We start from the raw sequence: 23,126 nt of genomic DNA, 5'->3' as shown, positions 1-23,126 counted from the left end.
TGACCTTCATACCATATCTATTACAACAGTTATTCAATTTAGTCACAGAATTTTGCAGACTTGTAGCAGATTTACTTAGAAGTATAACATCATCCGCATAAAGCAAAGAGCTGACATTAACATCTCCAATTTTGATATCAAGATCAATTCCACTTTAGTCCATAATGTCATCCATATAGATAATGAATAACAAAGGGGATAATGTACATCCTTTGTCTCACACCAGATTTAACATTAAACCATCTTCCTGTACTTCCTTCAATTCTAACTGCTGACTTACAACTCAAATAAAGACTAAGTATTGCTTCATATAATGCCTCATTGACACCATATAACTGTAGCGTATTGAATAGCTTCTCTCTTGGCACCTTGTCACATGCCTTTTCCAAATCGACAAAACTTAAATACAGATCTTTGTTATATTCCCATGCTTTCTCGAGTATTTGTCGTTACGTGAAGATCTGATCCTGACAGCCTCTATTTGACCTCAATCCAGCTTGTCCTTCACCAAGCTTTTCTTCCACAATTCTTGTCAACCATTTCTCAAGTATGCTTGCATAGATTTTGCCAGGAGCACTCAGTAGGGAAATACCTCTGTAATTCTCACATGCAGTTTTATTTCCCTTTTTATATATGGGTACTATGAGAGCTCTACTCCAATTATTGGGAATTCGTCGCTCTGTCCAGGTTTTCTGAACTATGCAGTGCAGCCACTGTAACTCTTATACTACCATACTTCAGCATTTCTGGTCAAATATCATCTACTCCTCTTGCCTTTCCACATTTCAAGTATGGATATGTATTCCTGTCTGCATGCTTGGTCAGTATTTTTAACCACTGTGCTGTCATCACTGCTTGTTTCATTTAGCAGTTTTTCAAAGTAATTACAACATACTTCAAGGATATCTTTTTCTCCCGTTATCATGTCACCTTTATCATCTCTAACTCATTTTACAGCACTCTTTCCTCCATTCTTAAGCTTCTTCAACAAATTCTACAATATTTTGCCACCTTCTTGATATTTATTTTCTATATTCTTGCCAAAGTCCTCCCATGACTTTTGTTTAGCTAGTTTTACACACTGTTTAGCTTTCTTACATTTGTCTCTGTATTCTGTAAGAGTAAAAGCTGACTTATTTGCCAGGAACTTTTGATATGTTTTCTTCTTTTCCTTCACTGTCTCTTTAACTTCCTGTGTCCCCCCCATGGAGTTACTAATTTTTCTATCCTTGCAGACAACCTCACCGCATGCCTCTCTGTCAGAATCAATAAATGTTTTCTTCAGAGTTTGCCACTGAATCTCCAAGGTTTGATTCCTGTTCTCAAACTCTTTCATTTTTTCTTCAATAATCTTTGTGTATTTTAGTCTATAGTTCACATCTGAGAGCTGCTCAACTTTTATTCGCTTTAAAACTTTCTTACATGGTATTCTTTTCAATATGAAATTCAATTTTATCCTGCTAAAGACCAAATAGTGATCACTTCCAATTTCAAATCCTCTGTACACTCTGGTGTCCTGCACCAGGGAGAAAACATCACTATCAACAATAACATAGTCAATGAGATTTTACTTATTCCTTGCCTCTTCTCTCCATGTGAATTTGTGCACATTTTTCTGTTGGAACATGGTGTTATTAATAACCAGTCCATGTCCAGAGCAGAAATCCAACAGATATTTGCCATTATTATTAGCTTTGCTCTTTTCTCCAAATTTTCCAAAAATATTTTTGTATGTCTCACAATCATTTCCTACTCTGCTATTTAGATCCCCAACAAGGACCAACTTTTCCTTTTCACTGTGTCAGTTACTTTTTCTAAAGCCTCAAAAAATTCCTCCACTTCTACCTTAGTAGAACCTTCTGTGGGACCATAGGCACAAATAAGTCTCATTGTCCAGTTCCCCATTCTCATATTTGCCCACATTACTCTACTTGAGACTGACTGCCATTGAAGAAGATTAGCCTCATATTTTGTGTTGAATACTAAGGCTACTCCTTCTTTTCCTTGATTGTCATTTCCTGAATATAACATTTTGTATTTATTGCTCAGAAAGATCTCACCAGTTTTTGTCTTTTTTGTTTCAGTCACCCCTATTATGTCGATCTGGTACTTATCTAATTCCCCAGCTAGTTCCATTTCTTTGCCATTCAGGCTTCTTATATTACCGATCTTCACCTCTGATGACGTTGAGTTTGGGTGTGTTTTCAGATTTCTTCCAGTAGCTGACTTTTCACTGTTCGCCCTGGTTCCCTGGCAAAAACAACGGGGGGGGGGGGGCTTGTTTAACCGGGTAATGCACCAGCCAGCATGAAATTTTGTCATGTTGTACCATCATTTTTTTTTTATTTTGGTTTAACCAATAAGAATACAATTTGGTCAGCTAAATCCCAAATTGCCAGCCCATCCTCATTTGTTCAGTATCCAAGTAGATACCCAACAGGGTGCACCACAAGAAGGTGAGGATTGGACATTAGGTCAGAAGCCCTGGTCGGTTCTCCACATTTCTTTAAAGGCTATGTGGAGGTCTTCTCTCAGTTTATACAGCTTTGACTCTTAAGCACCCCGGTTATATGTATAATAATATTATTATTAAGGGTGGGTAGAGTACTTTGTGGGGGAGTGAGTGAAGGATCTGAAAATAGAAACCATTTTTTGGGTAAGAGGAAGGATTGATGTTAAAAGGACATGGGTGGGAGTGATATCCATAGCAAATGATAGCCATAAAATATGAAGAAAACTCAATAACGTCCACTGGCCCTACATAATCTCTGAGAGTTGGAAGCTTCATAACATAAAAATTAGGTTATGACTCCAACCAATAGGAGATAACACAAGCACACCAAAGACCAAGCCGACATGACATAGCCTCCACTTCCCCCACGAGTTCCAAAGACAAAGCACTTTAGAAATTGCTCACATAAACTTTTTCCATAAACCTTCCCCTTCCTCTAAAAAAACAGTTGCTATTTTCAGCCCCTTTTTTCTTTTTCCCACCCTACAAAAAAAAAGTACTCCGTCCACCCTTAAAAACAATATATGTATATATTATACAAAAAAAAAAAAAAGGTTTTTTCAATTTTTTCAAATAAATTCTCCTGCATTCCCCACTCCCCTTTCAACACCATAACAGCAGAAGTATGCACACTGCAGAAAGAAGACAAGCAACAACATCTAAGAAAAGGTATGTGCAAATTTTCTTCTATTATGCTACATATATTTGTCTCTAAAATACATCTGCAATGCCCTAAGAATTCTTGAGTAAAAAAGCCAATGACATTAAAACAGGGATACTCCTAAACAAAAGCAGGCAAAATAGCCGTAAAAATAATAGTTTACATGGGAGTTTTCCCAGAAATAATACCTATACATGTAGGTATTTTAGCATATAATAACATTTTTTTATTCTCTATAAGTTTTTTTTCTTTTCTTAATTCATGACCTGACCTTACTTTCTGGATGCACCTTGTATATACATATATAATTAAAGCTTTAAAACATAATGACATGAATGAGGATAATAAATGCAAAGTGAATGGGAGTGAATAATGATAAGCCTAAATATTTTGAGGAACATATAATTCCCACCACACACACAGAGAGAGAGAGAGAGAGAAAAAACTTAACCCATGTATTTTTGCTAGACATATGAGGAAAGAAGAAACAGAACAAGGGAAACTAATATCAGAAACATTTAATATTTAGTCTCAAGAGAAATGAATTTTAACTAGATAAGCCAAACCTTTAAGCAGATAATTACAGAATAATCATGTTTAATCCTGAAGAAAATATTTAATATTTTTAAACAGACTAAAATCAAGGACTAAAGAAATACACATTTTTAAATTAAAATTTAATTTAAATTTTAAGGAGTTGCATTACCCCTTAGTTTTTCCATTCTCATCAACTGGATAATCTTCAGTAATGATTTTACCAAATTTGGAAAACAGCTTATTCAATACATTCTTCAACTTCTCAATTCTATCTGGGCCTACTGTAGGTATTCCATCTACTATTATAACAGATTCAACTCCATCAGTTTCCTTCGGCTTATGTTTCAGTATATCTCCTAGGAGTTCTATGAAGAAAAAGTACAGCATGTAATAATCAATAGGTCACTAAGTTCAAATGAATATATATATATATATACACACACACACACATTCACACATGTAATGTTTTGTTATACATGAGAGCAAATGGATTATTCGTGATGTGAACAGGAAATGAAAAACCTTAAATTGCAAACATTTTTCAATGTGAACTATATCATTTCATAGTCAAATCAAAACACTAATAATGGTGAAAGGCACAACTCCAGGACAGAATTGTGCCTTTTTAAGTAATGCAAAATCATTGCAGGGCATGCCAAAGGTTTAACTTCTTGTAAACTCTAGATCACTTCTAAAACTTCTTAAAGTTTCAAAGGCAAATATTTCCTTATTTGGTATAAAATAATGATAGATATTATTTCTTTTCTTTTTTAAAATAATTTCAAGTTTAACCGTAGAAAGGCAACTAGAATATATATCCAGAAATAGAGGTACAAAAGTTTTAGCTGAATTGCATAATTCAGGTCTGATTAGAAGGTTTTCCAGATAACTGGAGTAGAGCTATCATAGTCTTCTTCTCTCTTCCATCATCTATGTGGATGATGATGAGGCCGAATGAATTCTTTCCACTTCTGTCTGTCCCAGAAGAGTTCAAACAATTCTGTCCAGTTTGGTGTCGCTTGTTGTGATTTGGTTTTTAGGTCCTCTTTTATTTTGTCTATCCACCTAATTCTGGGCCATCCTTTGGATCTTTTACCTTCCATCGTTGTATTCAGTGCTTTAGATGGTAGTCTTTCTGTTCCCATTCAGGTCACATGGCCAAACCATCGCAGTCTTCTTTCTTGGATTTTGTCTATTATTGTTATTTCTTGTTTTAGTCATTTCCTTATTTCTTCGTTTCTTAGTCGATCCAGCAAAGATACTCCAAGTAATCTTCTTAGCCAACCCATTTCAGTAACTAATAATTTTTTCTCTTCAGCCTTTTTGAGATTCCAGCATTCACTTCCATAGAGGAGTATTGGGAGGACCATAGTTTCATAGATTCTTACTTTTGTTACTTGTTTGATGTCTCTTGACTTTTATTATATTTTATTAAGTCGTCCAAAAGTTTGGGATGCTTGACTAATTTGTCTGTTTATATCTTTTATAATTTCACCATTGTGCTCAATAACTCCTCCAAGGTAGGTGAAGTTTTCTACCTGCTTTAGATTCTTACCATCAATTTCAATTTTCAGATCGGTGTTTCTTTTTCCTATTTGCATAATTTTTGTTTTGTCTATATTTACGTTTAATCCAGATTTTATACACTCCTCCTTTATTTTATCAGAAATTCGTTGTAGATTTTCTTCTGTGCTTGCAAGTAATGCAATCTCATCTGCAAATTTTAAATTTGTCACATTTTTCCTATATATTTTGATTCCAGTCTTCATTGTTTAAGGCCTTATTGGTTGCTTCTTCCAGTGTAAGATTGAACAGGTCTGGTGACAGATTGCATCCCTGTCTTACTCCGCTCTCTGTGTGGAACCAGTTAGTTAAGGTGTCCTCCATTCGTACTGCACTTTCAGATTTCTCATATAGATTCTTTATTATTCTTATGGTTTTGTTGGGAATTCCAAATTCTTCCATAGTTTTCCATAGTTCTCTTCTACGGATTGAATCAAATGCCTCACGAAAGTCTATGAAATTTACTTAGCAACTTTGGTTGTACTCTAGTGTCTTTTCTATTAGTTGTCTTAAGGTGAATAGTTGATCAATTGTGCTTCACCCTGGTCTGAAACCAGCTTGCTCTTCTCCTAGTGTCAGTTCTATATATGGCTTAATTTGTTTTGTTTTTGGAGTACTTTCGTAAAAACCTTACTTGGAATACTGAGGAGGCTAATGCCTCTGTAATTATTGCATTCAGTTTTATCTCCTTTTTTGTATATAGGAGTTATGACTGATTTGGTCCAATCAGTAGGCACTGTTTCATTTTTGTAGATCCTTTCAAATAATGTTTTTTTTTTTTAATGGTTCCAAAAGTTGTTCCTTTCCTGCTTTTAAGAATTCTGCATGTATTTGATCAATGCCAGGTGCTTTCCTAGTTCTGAGTTTTTCTATGCTGTGTGCTATTATTTCTTTGGTAAAGATATTTGTTTCCTCTTCCATTTCAGTGGTGGGAATCGTAATATCCTGGGAGCTGTTTTTATTATATAAATCTTTGAAGTAGTCTTCCCATCTGGCCATTCTTTTTGTTTTACTTTCAATTAGTTGTCCCTCTTTGTTTTTGATCATTATAATTTTTGTTGTCCGTCTTACTAATTTGGTCTATTTGTTTATATAATCCATGAAGCTTATTTTCTTTTGATAGCTTTTCTGCCACTTTGCATTTTTTTTCTAACAGTTATTCTTGTCTCTTTTAATTAGTTTTCTTATTTCTCTGGTTAATCTATTATATTCATTTCTGTTATAGTTCTCTTTTAGTTTCATGCTTTTCCTTTGATTGTGTAACCTTTTTACTTCATTCGAGATCCAATCCTTTTTACTTTGATGTTGAAAGTTTATTTTTCACTTGGTTAGACTATAATAAATTTAGTTTAATCCTTTATCCAAGCGTGAACAAACAAAGTTTGTGCCTGAAAGTATCTTCAGGACTGGGGTGAGGTAGTACAACACCAGGCAACTTGTTGCCTTTTTACTTTCTCTTTCTGTAACCTATTGTTTTTTTTTTTGCTGAATTTAATATTATTTCCTTTAATTTGCACCAATGTTCTTCGATGTTTATATTCTGTTTTGGTAGTTCCTTCAGGTTTTTATCTAGTTCTAGTTGATATTTTTTTAGAATATTGTTGTCTTGTAGTTTTTTTTACATTCAGTCTCCTGTTGACTCTAAAAGTGCTTCCAGATTTTAACTTTATTCTTAGGTTTGCTAATACTAGCATATGGTCTGATCCACAATCTGAAGAGAAGGATCTGCAGTTTAGGATACTTGATTTCCATCTTCGGTTTTACAATAATATAGTCTATCATATTCTTGGTTTGTCTGTCTGGTGATATCCATGTCCATTTTCTTTGGGGTTTTGGATGTTTAAAGAGTGTTGGTTATTGTTAGTCTATTATTTGAGCAGAAGTTTAGCAGTCTTTCACCACGTTCATTGCTTTCTCCATACCCGAACTTTCCGATTACTCTTGGCCAGGTATTCCAGTCTTTGCCTACTTTTGCGTTTAAGTCCCCCATTACAATTAGGAGATTTTGACTTGAAGTCTGCTGTACTGCTTTTTGCAAATCTATATAGTTTTCAGCCTTTGGTTTTAATATAAGTGCTACTCCTTGGTGCTATCATAGTACCCTACTATAAAAAGGCAAATAAAACTGAGAATTACAAAATAATTTCCTTATAGAGATAAGATTTACACAAGCATACTTAAGAGGCTGAGAAAACTTGGGGAAGAGTAACTTGGAGATTGGGCTGGATTCAGACAAATAGGACCTGTCATCAGATTTTCACTTTATGACAAATAGTTAAGAAATCATGGAAATATAATACGACCTTCTGTCTATTATTAACAACAGATCTCCATGGAATCAAGACTCACAGAAGGTACACAATATTACACAAACTGTGGGAAAAACCTGCTCCTTATGCCCTTGCTCACACTACGGTCATAGTTTACAGGAGTGGCAACTTGTTCTTCCCCTTCTTCCATCCTATGAAAATTTTCTTCAACAATAACCTTTCACTAACTTAAATGACTCAATCATACTGGTCACTTCCTCCTATTCATCAGGCTTTGCAAACTGTATGTCTTCATATCCTACATCTCAAAGACTAGTTATTACCACTTTAGTCAGTCTTCTCTGGATCCTTTAAGATCCACCACTCCAAGGTCTTTGTCTCCTCATCTTCCTCCTAAAATTCCCCACCAAGTGCATACTTTGCATACCAGAGTGAGGAAACAATGTGGTCTTACAGGAGGAATTAATACATTGTATGACCACGTTTCCTCACTCTTTCCAGTTTTGTCTCATCTGCAAACTGTAGTATATTACCATTAAACTCATCCCAATATCATTAATATATAAATTAAATAAAAATGGTCCCAAAACAGACCTCTGCAGCATACCACTAGTGACTTTCATCTTCTGGGAAACTGCACCCACATATACAACTTGCTGATAACTATCCGAGAGCCAGCTACCTATCTGACTCACTAATCTATCATCCAATTCCAGCTGCTCCAGTTTAGTTACTTGTGGTGTGGCAAACTAACAAAATCCTATGCAAAATCTAAGTATACCAACAAAAAGTACACCATTGTATATGTCTCCTTTGTACAATACATTTGCTACCTTCTTACCAACACATAAGCAAGTAGTTAAACACAACTTCACATTAACAAACTCATAATGATAAGCACAGAGAATATCTCTGTTATCAACCAACATTTGTATCTTAGTCTCACCAACTTCTCCAATACCTGAACTTCAACTCCAGATATACAGACTGGCCTATCATTTTTGTAGCTCTTGCTTATGCCCTTGCTCACATTGTGGTCATAGCTTTCATAGCATCACCTGTGTGAAGTGGGACAATTTTACCTTCCTTTCATATTTTTGGGACTTTTGCTGTTGCAAGATTCTTATGAAATGGGTGGGTCAAATCTGATGCTAATTCCCTGGAACATTCCCTAACAAAACATGGTAATATGTCACCAAGCCCATTGACATCTGCCTTATTGACATCTAGCTTACTTAACTGCTCATATACTTCTTGCTCACCCACCAGCAAATCGCTCATTTCATTTTCTACACTTGAGCTTCTGATTTCATACTGAGGATGAATTACCCTGATGAACTGCACACTGAATATCCCAATTATATGTTCTGCAGTTATAATCTACCACTCTCATCCAATAACATCATCTTGCCATAATCATTTTTTCTACTTATCACATATAAAAAAAAAACTCCCTAGGATTTTTCTTGGCCCAATTTGCTCAAGTGCTGTCCTTTCCAACTGAGTCACCTTCCTGACCTACTCTTTATATTCTTTGTGCAACTGATTATTATTATTTATCTCGTGTTGCTTCTATAGTGAATTCTTCCAGAATCTTGGTCATCCTCTGGAGAATCAAGATACATGTGGACTGATAGTTAAGTGTTTTAAAGAATGAAATGTTAAATGTGGCAATATTGGAGGCCTGGCAAATAACTTTTTTTTCTTCAAATTAATCAGTTAATATTAATTAGTGCAAACAATCATGTAGTACTATCATAACATCCTGTACATCACTTGAGGGCATATCAGGAATTTGAAGTTAAAATTAAACAAGCAGGCAATCATAATTAAATAAAAAAAGGACACGATCAAAACCTCCATAAAGCAGGTATAGAGAAAAATTAAGAAGAAAGTCTAAAAAATGAAACAGGCCGCACGTTTTCAGATGGCAAAATTCTGAGTGCTTTATAGCATTATATCACATCTCAAAGCAAAGTAACACTTGTAAATTACTAATACCGCCTTCTTTAACATCTATAGATGATACAAATTCGTCATGACAAGGCACAAAAAAGCATTAATGAAATATATGAAATAAAAATAGTATTTTTTATCTCAAGCATTTATATTCTGCAATTAATAAAAAGGAAGGTCAAATTTTTAAAAAAGGCTGATGAGAACCATTACTATTAACAAGTTTCCTGATGATTTAAATGGAAAATTTATTAGCTAAGCAGATGATCTGAATGAATGCTCTAGGCCAGTGAGTATGCAAGTATTTTTGTATATTATATAAAAATAATCCTCATATTTATTTTTGGGCCTGTATTTATATTCTGAAGATATCCTGTAGCAATACTTCCAAATGAACATGAATGTCACAAAAAGTAGAGTTGATAGAAAGTGACCTTTGAATTGAAGTGAAGGCCCTCTTGTACTCTAGTTCTTTTCCATCTGATTCAGTATTCATGACACAATCTGCCAAACCTGACATACCTGTTCTGGGAAAACAAATGTAGTTCGTGTCCTTGGGAAATGTATAAAGAGTCACTTGATCACCCCAAGTATGAGTATTATTTTTGCAATAAAATATCTTTATAATGCTCTATATTATAATTCCACAGATAAACAAAATGACAATATTGGAGTGCTCCCAAGTAATTAACTAATCTGGAAGAAATTTGTTGATAAGAGATTCATAATAATGTAAACTTAATCATGTAGTGTTGTCATAATAACCTGAACACCCCTTGATAGTAGATATCAGGAAAGTGATGAGATAAACAAAATAAACAAATAAATATATGATGGTTGAACCCTTAAGGATTCCTTATACATTCCAAAAAAAAATTCAGTTACTTCTGCAATTACACCCTTTAACCCATTTTTTAATAAAAAGTCTTATTTTTCTATAAAAAAATGAAATTATCTTAAATTTTATTTTATATCGAGTTTATTCACCAATTGAGATATTTATGTTTTGTCTGCTAAAACATCATTTAAATAATAAAATGCTTTAAAAAAAAAAAGGAAAGAAAGAAAGATATGGTGGATAGACCTAAGAAAAGGAAAACTACAGGAAGGCTAAGACATGATGAATTTAAGGTGGAACAACAGGTTCCTGATCCCCAAATTATGCAGTTTCCTTGGAAACTGTCTAATTCAGTTAAAAAGAATTACATTAATACTGATGACCTATGCTTAAAGATATTTCAATATGTTTATGCAACATGTCTGTGTGTTTGTGCGCATGTGAGTGAAAAATATAATAAAAATTTCATAGTGGCTGGTCGAGATTTCTGTATTATGCATGTCGCAATTTTTCTTTAAATGCAATGAGACAGAGATACTTAGTGCACAGTACACTGAATTAATGATTATATTTCTGCTGTCATTTATTTATTCGTAAGGAGTTTCCACCTCTTTCTTCCCCATCCTTTTGGGGGTTGAATCCTCCTAATAAGGGATTAGATATATATATTTTCATACTAATTCCATTTGTGTTCACAGCAGGGGCAATTTGCCTGTTCTGAGGGATGAAAATCCCAAGTTTCTAGATGAAAAAAACTATCATATGAGACTGGCTAACTCACCTTTAGTCAAAAGAGACCAGTTTATCACATCATAGATGGGATTTCAACGCAGGTCTTTCCGACCGAAGGACATTAATGTCAATGTTTTATCAAAGTGAGATATGTGTGCCTTTGAAAATTGTCAAATGATTATCATCAAATAACTTTTTTTTTAAGTATGCATTTTATGATAGTGTTTAATTCCTACTAATTCAAAGGATTTCAAAGTTTTTAACAAATGCCAGAGAATAGGGATTTTTCTCTCTCTCACTTTTTTTTTTTTTTTTTTTTTTTTTTTTTTTTCACAACTGTGAGTCACTAGAACCAAAATAAAAAATGGTACAACATGACAAAATTTCATGCCGGCTCGGATGTCGCACCGTTAAACAAGGCCCCAGTTGTTTTCGCCAGGGAACCAGGGCGAACAGCAAAAAGTCAGCTACTGGAACAAATCTGAAAACAACCCCCAAATGAACATCACCAGAGTTAAAGATCGGTACTATCAACATAAGAAGCCTGAATGGCAAAGAAATGGGGCTAGCTGAGGAATTAGATAAGTACCAGATCGACATAATAGGGGTGACTGAAACAAAAAAGGCAAAAACTGGTGAGATCTTTCTGAGCAATAAATACAAAATGTTATATTCAGGAAATGACAATCAAGGAAAAGAAGGAGTAGCCATAGTATTCAACACAAAACACGAGGCTAATCTTCTTGAATGGCAGTCAGTCTCAAGTAGAGTAATGTGGGCAAATATGAGAATGGGGAACTGGACAATGAGACTTATTTGTGCCTATGGTCCCACAGAAGGTTCTACTAAGGTAGAAGTGGAGGAATTTTTGACGTTTTAGATAAAGCAACTGACACAATGAAAAAGGAAAAGTTAGTCCTTGTTGGGGATCTAAATAGCAGAGTAGGAAATGATTGTCAGACATACAAAAATATTTTGGGAAAATTTGGAGAAAAGAGCAAAGCTAATAATAATGGCAAATACCTGTTGCATTTCTGCTCAGGACATGGACTGGTTATTACTAACACCATGTTCCAACATAAAAATGTGCACAATTTCACATGGAGAGAAGAGGCAAGGAATAAGAAAAGTCTCATTGACTATGTTATTGTTGATAGTGATGTTTTCTCCCTGGTGCAGGACACCGGAGTGTGCAGAGGATTTGAAATTGGAAGTAATCACTATTTAGTCTTGAGCAGAATAAAATTGAATTTCTTATTAAAAAGAATAACTTGAGCAGCTCTCAGATGTGACCTACAGACTAAAATACACAGATTATTGAAGAAAAAATGAAAGAGTTTGAGAACAGGAATCAAACCTTGGAGATTCAGTAGCAAACTCTGAAGAAAACATTGATTGATTCTGCCAGAGAGGCACGTGGTGAGGTTGTCTGCAAGGATAAAAAAATCAGAACTCCTTGGTGGACACAGGAAGTTAAAGAGGCAGTGAAGGAAAAGAAGAAAGCATATTTAAAGTTCCTGGCAAATAAGTCAGCTTGTGCTCTTAGAGAATACAGAGACAAATGCAAGAATGCTAAATACTGTGTAAAACTAGCTAAACAAAAGTCATGGGAGGACGTTGGCAAGAACATAGAAAATAAATATCAAGAAGTGGTAAGATATTCTGGAGGTTGTTGAAGAAGCTTAGGAATGGAGGAAAGAGTGCTGTAAAAGGAGTTAGAGATGAAAAAGTTGACATGAAAACGGGAGAAAAAGATATCCTTGGAGTATGGAGTAATTACTTTGAAAGGCTGTTAAATGAAACAAGCAGTGATGACAGCACAGTGGTAAAAAACACTGACCAGGCATGCAGTCAGGAATACATATCCACACTTGAAGTAGAAAAAGCCTATTAAAGGCTTGAAACGTGGAAAGGCATCAGAAGTATATGATATTCAATCAGAAATGCTGAAGTATGGTGGTATAAGAGTCTTACAGTGGCTGCACTGCATAGTTCAGAAAGCCTGGACAGAGGGACGAATTCCTGTTGATTGGAGTAGAGCTCTCATAGTACCAATATGTAAAAAGGGAAATAAAACTGAATGTGAGAATTACAGAGGTATTTCACTACTGAGTGTTCCTGGCAAAATGTATACAAGTATAATTGAGAAATGGTTGAGAATAATTGTGGAAGAAAAGCTTGGTGAAGAACAAGCTGGATTCAGGCCAAATAGAGGGTGTCAGAATCAGATCTTCACTTTACAACAAATAGTCAAGAAAGCATGGGAATATAACAAAGATCTGTATTTAAGTTTTGTCGATTTGGAAGAGGCATATGACAAGGTGCCAAGAGAGAAGCTATTCAATATGCCACAGTTATACGGTGTCAATGGGGCATTATATCAAGATATGCATCACATTATGAAGGAGAGTGGTATTGAACATGATATCAAAATCGGAGATGTTAATGTCAACTCTTTGCTTTACGCAGATGATGTTATACTTCTAAATAAATCTGCTACAAGTCTGCAAAATTCTGTGACTAAATTGAATAACTGTTGTAATAGATATGGTATAAAGGTCAGCATTAATAAAAAAAAAAAAAAAAAAAAAATCAGCTAACGCCTTTTTATTCCCGTATATACGTGAGTAGGCGAGGCCATTTAGCCCTATCTAACTTTTTTTTTTGGAGACTGAGTGGGCAGTTCAATCTCCACTGGTACCTAATTAGAGACAGATGGCCCAAGACTATCACTAATTAAGCAGTACGCAGTGAAGAGAGACGGCTCAAATGTGCCGCCATCTCGTGGTTCCTAACCTTAACACAATATATTTAATGTCTGAAATAATGTGGGTTCTACAGTCGATTTTCTTGAGTTTACAGGACGAAAAACCCGAGTTTCCGGGAGGAAAAACCTGCTTGCCCGTGCCAGAGATCGACTAACTCGGGAACCGGTCGAAAAAAGGCTTAGAAAAATTTCCTCTAGTCGCCGACTAGACTCGAAACCAAGACTTCCTTCGTGCGGCCAAGCGCGGTGGTGTGCAAACGCCACATCCACTGAGCTACACAGGCTCTCCGTCAGCATTAATATGACAAAGATAATGAAAATCGGCAGAATCATTGAAAATATCAACTGTGTTGTGAATGGAGAACCTGTGCAACAAGTAAAACATTTCAGCTACTTAGGCACAATTTTTACTGAAGATGGTAAATTCCACATAGAAACAGACAACAGAATCAGCAAAGCCGGTATGGTGGGAAGTCAATTGAATAAATTCATGTGGAATAAGAGAGAAATTAGTGGGAACACTAAATAGCTGTATACAAGACAGTGTTCAAACCAGTTTTAACTTATGGATCTGAGAGCTCGTTCAGAAGTAAAACATTTGCCCAAAGACTAGAGACTGCAGATATGAGAATCCTGAGAAAGATTATAGGTGTGAACAGATGGCATCAATGGCAATATCAGATTAAAAACGAGGATATTAGGAAAGAACTTGACATTGTCAGCATCCAGGAATATGTTAGCAGAGCTAATCTCAGGTGGTATGGTCACTTAAACAGAATGGGCGAAGAAAGATTAGCAAAACAAGTATTCTCTGCCAGGTTGGCAGCAAAACGACCCAGAGGAAGACCAAGATATAGGTGGATTGATACGGTACAAAGTGCCTTAGACGATAGAAATATAAGATCTGATAATGTTGGAGTCTTGACAAGTAACAGACTGATTTGGAGGAAAATTGTATATAGGAAGTTAGTAATGATGTAATTTTTTTCATGTAGTACTATCATATCGTGTACACCCCTTGAGTTTACATGGCAGGAATTTGATGATGGTGGTGAGTCACTAGAACAGCTAATAGCAGCTATAGTTGTGAACATCCTGTTCTTTTATGACTAAATGAAATACTATTAAGATGACAAGATTCATAGTATAGAAAGAGGCATGCTGGAGAATAATCTTGTCTCTAGGACTTTTGCAAATAAATGAATTTGCAAATATTTAATGAAAATCATCTGAATCTCTAAGGCAAACTAACAAATCTACCTTGCATGAGAGATATTTATTATTAATCTTAGGGATTAAAGAAATGCCACCTGAGTTTCAAAATGAAACAATGGATTTACTGAAGGAAAAAAAAAAAAAAAAAAAAAAAAAAAAAAAAAAAAAAAAAACAGCTAACGCCTTTTTATTCCCATATACGGGGAGTAGGCGAGGCCATTTAGGCCTATCTAAATTTTGGACACTGAGTGTGCAGTTCAATCTCCACTGGTACCAATTCACTGAGTACCACTTAATCAGTGGTACACAGTACCACTGATTAAGTGGTACACAGTGAAGAGAGAAGGCTCAAATGTGCCGCCATCTCATGGTCCCTAACCCTAACACAATATATTTAATGTCTGAAATAATGTGGGTTCTATGGTCGATTTTCTTGAGTTTATGGGACGAAAAACCCAGAGTTTCCGGGAGGAAAAACCCGCTTGCCCATGCCAGAGATCGACTAACTCAGGAACCGGTCGAAAAAAGGCTTAGAAAAATTTCCTGTAGTCACCGACTAGACTCGAAACCAAGTCTTCCTTCGTGTGGCTAAGCGCCGTGTATGCAAACGCCACATCTACTGAGCTACACAGGCGATTTACTGAAGAACCATGTAGAAAAGCAAAATGAATCCTGCACTTGTCAACCTAACCTTTACTGATGGCTCTGCAAATAAAGAAAATTGAATTATTTTCTAAGTATACATGTTGTGGTTCATGTTTATGCATTTCTGTACGAAGTGTGGAAGATTTTCATATAGCATAAAGAGGAGAAGGAACAAGAACAGACCATTCCTAGAAGTTTCAAAGTATTTTGCATGATGAGGTAGGAGCATGGAATCCATTGCCTGAGAGATGAAAGTGCAAACAGTAGATAAGTTTAAGAAGCAGTGCAATTAACTATGTTATCTATGGTTGCTTAAAATGGACCTCTCACAAGCCCATGGAGGTCAAGAATAATAATTAACCTACACAGGTCCAATAGTGGAAATTTATATAGCAAAAACAATGTTTTTGCTATACATATGCAAGAATTAGATGTAGCAACTTTTTATGGATAATGAAATATAGAAAAATATTTTTTTCAGTCACAATACAAATATATGTGGGGGGAGTGAAAGTTCTGATAAACACCTAGAACAAAATTATATTAAAGCAACTAATATAACCACAAGAAAGAACACATCTTAAAACCCTTTAACTCCCATGGTTCATCAAATTGCAATAATTTGTTCATTTCTTTTAGAATATATAAGAAGAGTTGCTTTAATATCATTTTTGTTCTAGGTGTTTCAGAACTTTTCAGCCCCTCCCCCTCATATTAGGTCACAATACAAAATTATTGTGACTGTTGAGCCATGAGTTAGTGGAGTTCATCTTAAGCAAACTTATCTAGTTTTGAATATATACACTGATCTTGCTAAATTTTGCTTCTTTGCACCAGATTACACAATCATCTACAAATCATTCAACTCAGATAAGTGGTCATACAATGATGGACTAAAAGCCATTTTGAAAGGATCAAGGTGATTAAACAAAACCAAGAGAGGAAAAAATACATTTATTAAACTTAATATTTCACTGGTTTTTCACAATTACAACTGTGACAAGTACATAGCAATGAACTAAATAATTATGAAAAACAATTCAAATTGTAACTGAAAGAGAACTAATGTCTTTAAATGGCATCTACTAAGGACCAGATAACCACAAAGTTAACTTGGAAAATCTAGACTATCAGGTCTTAAGCTGATAATCTCAGTTCTTTAGCAAATTAATACAACTATAGTTAGTTGAAACTGTACTTCATAAAAGAGAAATTCATAGCTGAGACCGATTCTAAAAATAGCCTCTCAGGAACAATATTCATGTTTACCTCCATCTAATCCTATGTGAAAGAGTATCCAGAACGTTGTCTACCAATCCTGAATTACAATACAAATGGCTGCATTATGCCATTTCTGTGTTCAAGGCATTAACTGATCTGTCCAACATAGGTTAAACTGCAACCACAAGGACCTTTATTACACTCCAGGACATGCACAAGAATGAAGCTGCTCTTGAGAACAGATGAAGGGAGTAAACTAGTATGAAAGTGACATGTAGATCATATTTGCAGAACTTTGGCTATTTTTTTTTGATTTACAATATATGGGAAGGGGATGCATATGGTATTTTATACTGACTGTAGCCATTTGCTAAAAAAATAAAAAATAAAAAAAAGGTGCTGTACAGGTCCCTGCCGAGTTTCAAGGATTGTATCATTTGAACTAATAATCCAGATCAGTAAGTAAGTGTTTTGAATTTGAAGATGCCATACTGTTGGAAAGGGTGGTAGCATGATTGCATATAAATACCTTCCTATATAAGTAGGTTTTCTGTAAATAGAAAAGAATAATGAGCCATTAGTACAAATAGGAAGAGAAAATGATTGTTACTTTATTTTTCAATGGTTAGGTTTATGTTAGAATAGCTGTTAAGATGCACCAAAAGTGTATCCAAGTTATATGCAATCCAATGTATCTGAACCATGAGGCCAAATAGCAAACACATCATCAATATAGTGCAGCCAAACTGCTGGTTTAATGTGTGGCTGTGTTAATTGCTTGGTTTCCAAAATGTTCCATATCAAAATTGGCTGGTGAGAGACCTACTGCAGTTGCATCGAGCTGTTGGTATGTTTTTCTTTTCCATAAATAATAATCTGAATGCATGGTGAATCTGAAAAATTCAGTTATGTCAGGGGGGGAAATGTGGCTTGATGAGGTCAAGGGTCTCTGTCAAAAGTACATTAGTGAATAGGAAAGTACCACAAACCTCCCACAAATAACATTCCACCTAAAGAAATATCGGCACTTAAAAGTTATACAGGATGAACCAAACAGATTACAATAGACAAATGTATCTCCTTAAGGACTCCTCTACTTATCAGATTATAGGCGGAGACCATACAAAATCCAAAACAGAAAAAAGGTGTATAAATTATAACAAAAGTTACATCTTGGCCCAATGAGATCACCAAAAGGTTAGATTTGTAGCTGGGAGAAGGGACGGTGTCTATGCAGTCTACTGTGGGATAAAAGGAGAGTTATTAGGTTTGTGAATTTTAGGGACCTCCTTATATAAAGGGTGGTTTTTGGTAATCTCATTGGGCCAAGATTCAGATGGACAAAGGTTCGCATGATTCTTCGATAATTCTGTCTCTGTCCCAATACATATTTTCTAATGAGGTGACATGAGAGCAATATTTTCCCCAGTTTTGAACTGTAATACTTTCAATCGCCTGTTCTGAAAGCTTAAAAAGTTTCAATATGTCAATATCCACAGTTATGTTGTGATGGCAAATGAAACTTTTCACTTCTGCCCAAACATACTCATCATCATCAAATTCCTGCCATGTACCCTCAAGGGGTGTACAGGATATGACAGTACTACATGAAAAAATTACATCATTACTAACTTCCTATCTACAATTTTCCTCCAAATCAGTCTGTTACTTGTCAAGACTCCAACATTATCAGATCTTATATTTCTATCGTCTAAGGCACTTTGTACCGTATCAATCCACCTATATCTTGGTCTTCCTCTGGGTCGTTTTGCTGCCAACCTGGCAGAGTACACTTGTTTTGCTAATCTTTCCTCTCCCATTCTATTTAAGTGACCATACCATCTGAGATTAGCTCTGCTAACACATTCCTGGATGCTGACAATGTCAAGTTCTTTCCTAATATCCTCATTTTTAATATGATATTGTCATTGATGCCATCTGTTCACGCCTCTAATCTTTCTCAGGACTCTCATATCTGCGGTCTCTAGTCTTTGGTCAAGTGTTTTACTTTTGACCCAGCTCTCAGATCCATAAGTTAAAATTAGTTTGAACACAGTCTTGTATACAGCTAATTTAGTGTTCCAACTAATTTCTTTCTTATTCCATATGAATTTATTCAACTGACTTCCCACGATACCAGCTTTGCTGATTCTGTTGTCTATTTCTATATTTAGTTTACCATCTTCAGTAAAAATTGTGCCTAAGTAGCTGAAATGTTTTACTTGTTCCACAGGTTCTCCATTCACAACACAGTTGACATTTTCAATGATTCTGCCTATTTTCATTGTCTTTGTCTTTTTATTGCTGACCATCATACCATATCTATTACAACAGCTATTCAATTTAGTCAGAGAATCTTGCAGACTTGTAGCGGATTTATTTAGAAGTATAACATCATCCGCATAAAGCAAAGAGCTGACATTAACATCTCCAATTTTGATATCAGGTTTAATACCACATTCCTTCATAATGTGATCCTTATAGATAATGAATAACAGAGGGGATAATGTACATCCTTGTCTTATACCAGATTTAACATTAAACCATCTTCCTGTACTTCCTTCAATTCTAACTGCTGACTCACAACTCAAATAAAGACTAAGTATTGCTTGATATAATGCCCCATTGACACCATATAACTGCAGCGTATTGAATAGCTTCTCTCTTGGCACCTTGTCACATGCCTTTTCCAAATCGACAAAACTTAAATACAGATCTTTGTTATATTCCCATGCTTTCTCGACTATTTGTCGTAAAGTGAAGATCTGATCCTGACAGCCTCTATTTGGCCTGAATCCAGCTTGTTCTTCACCAAGCTTTTCTTCCACAATTCTTCTCAACCGTTTCTCAAGTATACTTGCATAGATCTTGCCAGGAACACTCAGTAGGGAAATACCTCTGTAATTCTCACATTCAGTTTTATTTCCCTTTTTATATATGGGTACTATGAGAGCTCTACTCCAATCATCGGGAATTCGTCCCTCTGTCTATGCTTTCTGAACTATGCAGTGCAGCCACTGTAAGACTCTTATACCACCATACTTCAGCATTTCTGGTCGAATATCATCTACTCCTGCTGCCTTTCCACATTTCAAGCCTTTGATGGCTTTTTCTACTTCAAGTATGGATATGTATTCCTGACTGCATGCCTGGTCAGTGTTTTTTATCACTATGCTGTCATCACTGCTTGTTTCATTTAGCAGTTTTTCAAAATAATTACTCCATACTTCAAGGATATCTTTTTCTCCTGTTTTCATTTCACCTTTATCATCTCTAATTCCTTTTACAGCACTCTTTCCTCCATTCCTTAGCTTCTTCAACAACCTCCAGAATATTTTGCCACCTTCTTGATATTTATTTTCTATATTCTTGCCAAAGTCCTCCCATGACTTTTGTTTAGCTAGTTTTACACACTGTTTAGCTTTCTTACATTTGTCTCTGTATTTTGTAAGAGTAAAAGCTGACTTATTTGCCAGGAACTTTTGATATGCTTTCTTCTTTTCCTTCATTGCCTCTTTAACTTCCTGTGTCCACAAGGGAGTTCTGATTTTTTTATCCTTGCACACAACCTCACCACATGCCTCTCTGGCAGAATCAATCAATGTTTCCTTCAGAGTTTGCCACTGAATCTCCAAGATTTGATTCCTGTTCTCAAACTCTTTCATTTTCTTTTCAATAATATTTCTGTATTTTAGTCTACAGTTCACATCTGAGAGCTGCTCAACTTTTATTCGCTTTAAAACTTTCTTACATGTTATTCTTTTCAATATGAAATTCAATTTTATCCTGCGCAGGACTAAATAGTGATCACTTCCAATTTCAAATCCTCTGTACACTCTGGTGTCCTGCGCCAGGGAGAAAACATCACTATCAACAATAACATAGTCAATGAGACTTTTCCTATTCCTAGCCTCTTCTCTCCATGTGAATTTGTGCACATTTTTATGTTGGAACATGGTGTTAGTAATAACTAGTCCATGTCCTGAGCAGAAATCCAACAGATATTTGCCATTATTATTAGCTTTGCTCTTTTCTCCAAATTTTCCCAAAATATTTTTGTATGTCTCACAATCATTTCCTACTCTACTATTTAGATCCCCAACAAGGACCAACTTTTCCTTTTTCACTGTGTCAGTTGCTTTTTCTAAAGCCTCAAAAAATTCCTCCACTTCTACCTTAGTAGAACCTTCTGTGGGACCATAGGCACAAATAAGTCTCATTGTCCAGTTCCTCATTCTCATATTTGCCCAAATTACTCTACTTGAGACTGACTGCCATTCAAGAAGATTAGCCTCGTATTTTGTGTTGAGTACTATGGCTACTCCTTAACATACTCAATAGCATTAATATTGCAATGATATGGTGGTAGCCTCAAAGCTAGAAATCCATGCTCTTTGAGCATCGTGTCGAATTTAAATAGTTTAGTTGTGGGTGAGTTTCTTTTGACCAAATTAAGCAATTCAATTTTTTGCATATCTGAGGAACGAGAAATGTTATTTGCAGAGAGCCAATCCATAAGATCTTGCTTCTTATTAGGCCAATTTGGAACTTTGTTTAATCGAATAGAGTGATATGAAACGTTATCACTTATAACATTAGCATTTTTAGGGAGGTTTGGAATCAGTTATTTTTCTGCCCACTTTTCGAAGATCGTAGAATTAATTTGACCATGGTAATCTCCAATAGTTGAATTGGCTTTGGATAGTTTTCTCCATTTCCCATTCTCCACCCGCACACAAAATTATTATGCGCCACGAGGCATTTCCTGTTTGTGGCACTCCACATTCTTCTTTAGACTGCCAACATTTTCTATAAGTTAAATTACTATCAATCCAAGTTTCATCTAGATACACAATCGGTCTTTTCTCCTCCCTGAAATGTGTTATTGCTCTCAAATACTGCGTTCTAGATAAAACAATGTCACTTCGCCCCATGATAAGTTTCCTTTTACTCTGGGACTTTTTAAAACAAAATCCGATTTCATGAAGTCTTTTCCTTAAAGTTTCTCTTTTCCAAAGAAAATTAATTTTTTCTTTAAGCACAGGAATCAATTTCAGAACAGTTGGCACTCTTTTCTCGACCACGTAAAATTTGTAAATAGTTCTTATAACGTCTACATCAAAATCATTCAAAGCTACGGTTTTGATGGTTTCTTTCTCTGGCGCTTTTTTTTTTAGGAGATTTAAATTTTGGCTTACCTTCACCTTTTGATTCCCTACGAATTCTTTTAACAGTTGACCCCGATATGGCCGCAATTGCACTTGAACGTTTTATGACTTGAGAAAGGGGAACAAGGAGACGGCCTTCTGACGATTCTTTTTCGCAGAATGTCAGCACATTATTCAATATTCTTTTGCAAGAGCTACTGAAACGTTTAACAACAGAACTTGTTGACTGTACTGGATCCATCATACAAATTAATAATAAAAAAAATAATGCAAAAAAGTGACGACAATAATCAAGCTAGTACTGGTACAGCGACAGACAAGAAAGCACGTGATTTCGCATGTTGGCGACCAATTTGTACATCCTTCATTTCTTTCTCCCCTTCAGCATGAATCGACTATTCTTGGCAAAATTCCAAGGATAGACCTACAAATGGTGGGCATTTGTAGGATAGATCAGTTAACCTCTGCTTTGAAGAATACAAAAATGACATAATATGATAAACTGTATGGCAAGTCAGGATTAGCTAACCATGCTCTGGATACTATAGGATTAGATGGAGGAAAACAACAACAACATTACATAGAAATTGTTATAGGACTAAGAGATTATTTTTAGAATCAGCATCAACTATGAAGCACTGCACTCTCCCAACCTCAATGTGGCTGCATTAATTTGACAAAGATCAGAGATACTGTCAGTTTGAGACCTGATAGCCTAGCTACTCCAAATTAAATTATTGTTATCTGGCCCATAGAGGGCACCATGTGAGGACATTAGTTCCGTTTCAGTTACAGTTTGAATTCTTTTCTGCAATTATTTAGTTTAGTTCTGTGTACTTATCACAATTGTACTCGTTTTGGACAGAAAACCAGCAAAAAATTTAATAAACGTATTTTTTCCTCTCTTGGTGTTATTTATACCATGACGTGTTATTATGAATAAACTCATTAAGTTGGGAGGAGCAAAGATGCTATCCACTCCACAAATCTGGTTGGCAAACTGACAATATGTGATGATACTACTGACCTAATTAAGTAGGC

The 23,126-nt window shown here is 35.4% G+C and overlaps 1 protein-coding gene across 1 annotated transcript in view; it reads right to left on the bottom strand.

Moving 5' to 3' along the window:
* The window catches only part of eIF3b (eukaryotic translation initiation factor 3 subunit b), a 242,628-nt gene that overhangs the window by 209,641 nt on the left and 9,861 nt on the right, over positions 1–23,126 (bottom strand). The window contains exon 2 of the mRNA XM_090410856.1: positions 3,880–4,075. Within this exon, the coding sequence (XP_090266982.1) occupies positions 3,880–4,075 (196 nt within the window). The remainder of the gene's footprint in view (positions 1–3,879; positions 4,076–23,126) is intronic.

Source organism: Typopeltis vanoorti, chromosome 21 (genome assembly GCF_054136105.1).
Source record: "Typopeltis vanoorti isolate ZY-2024b chromosome 21, IOZ_Tvanoo_1.0, whole genome shotgun sequence".
NCBI classification, from domain to species: Eukaryota; Metazoa; Arthropoda; class Arachnida; order Uropygi; family Thelyphonidae; genus Typopeltis; species Typopeltis vanoorti.
Note: the sequence above shows the minus strand (reverse complement) of the source record. Positions and strands in the feature narration are given on the sequence as shown.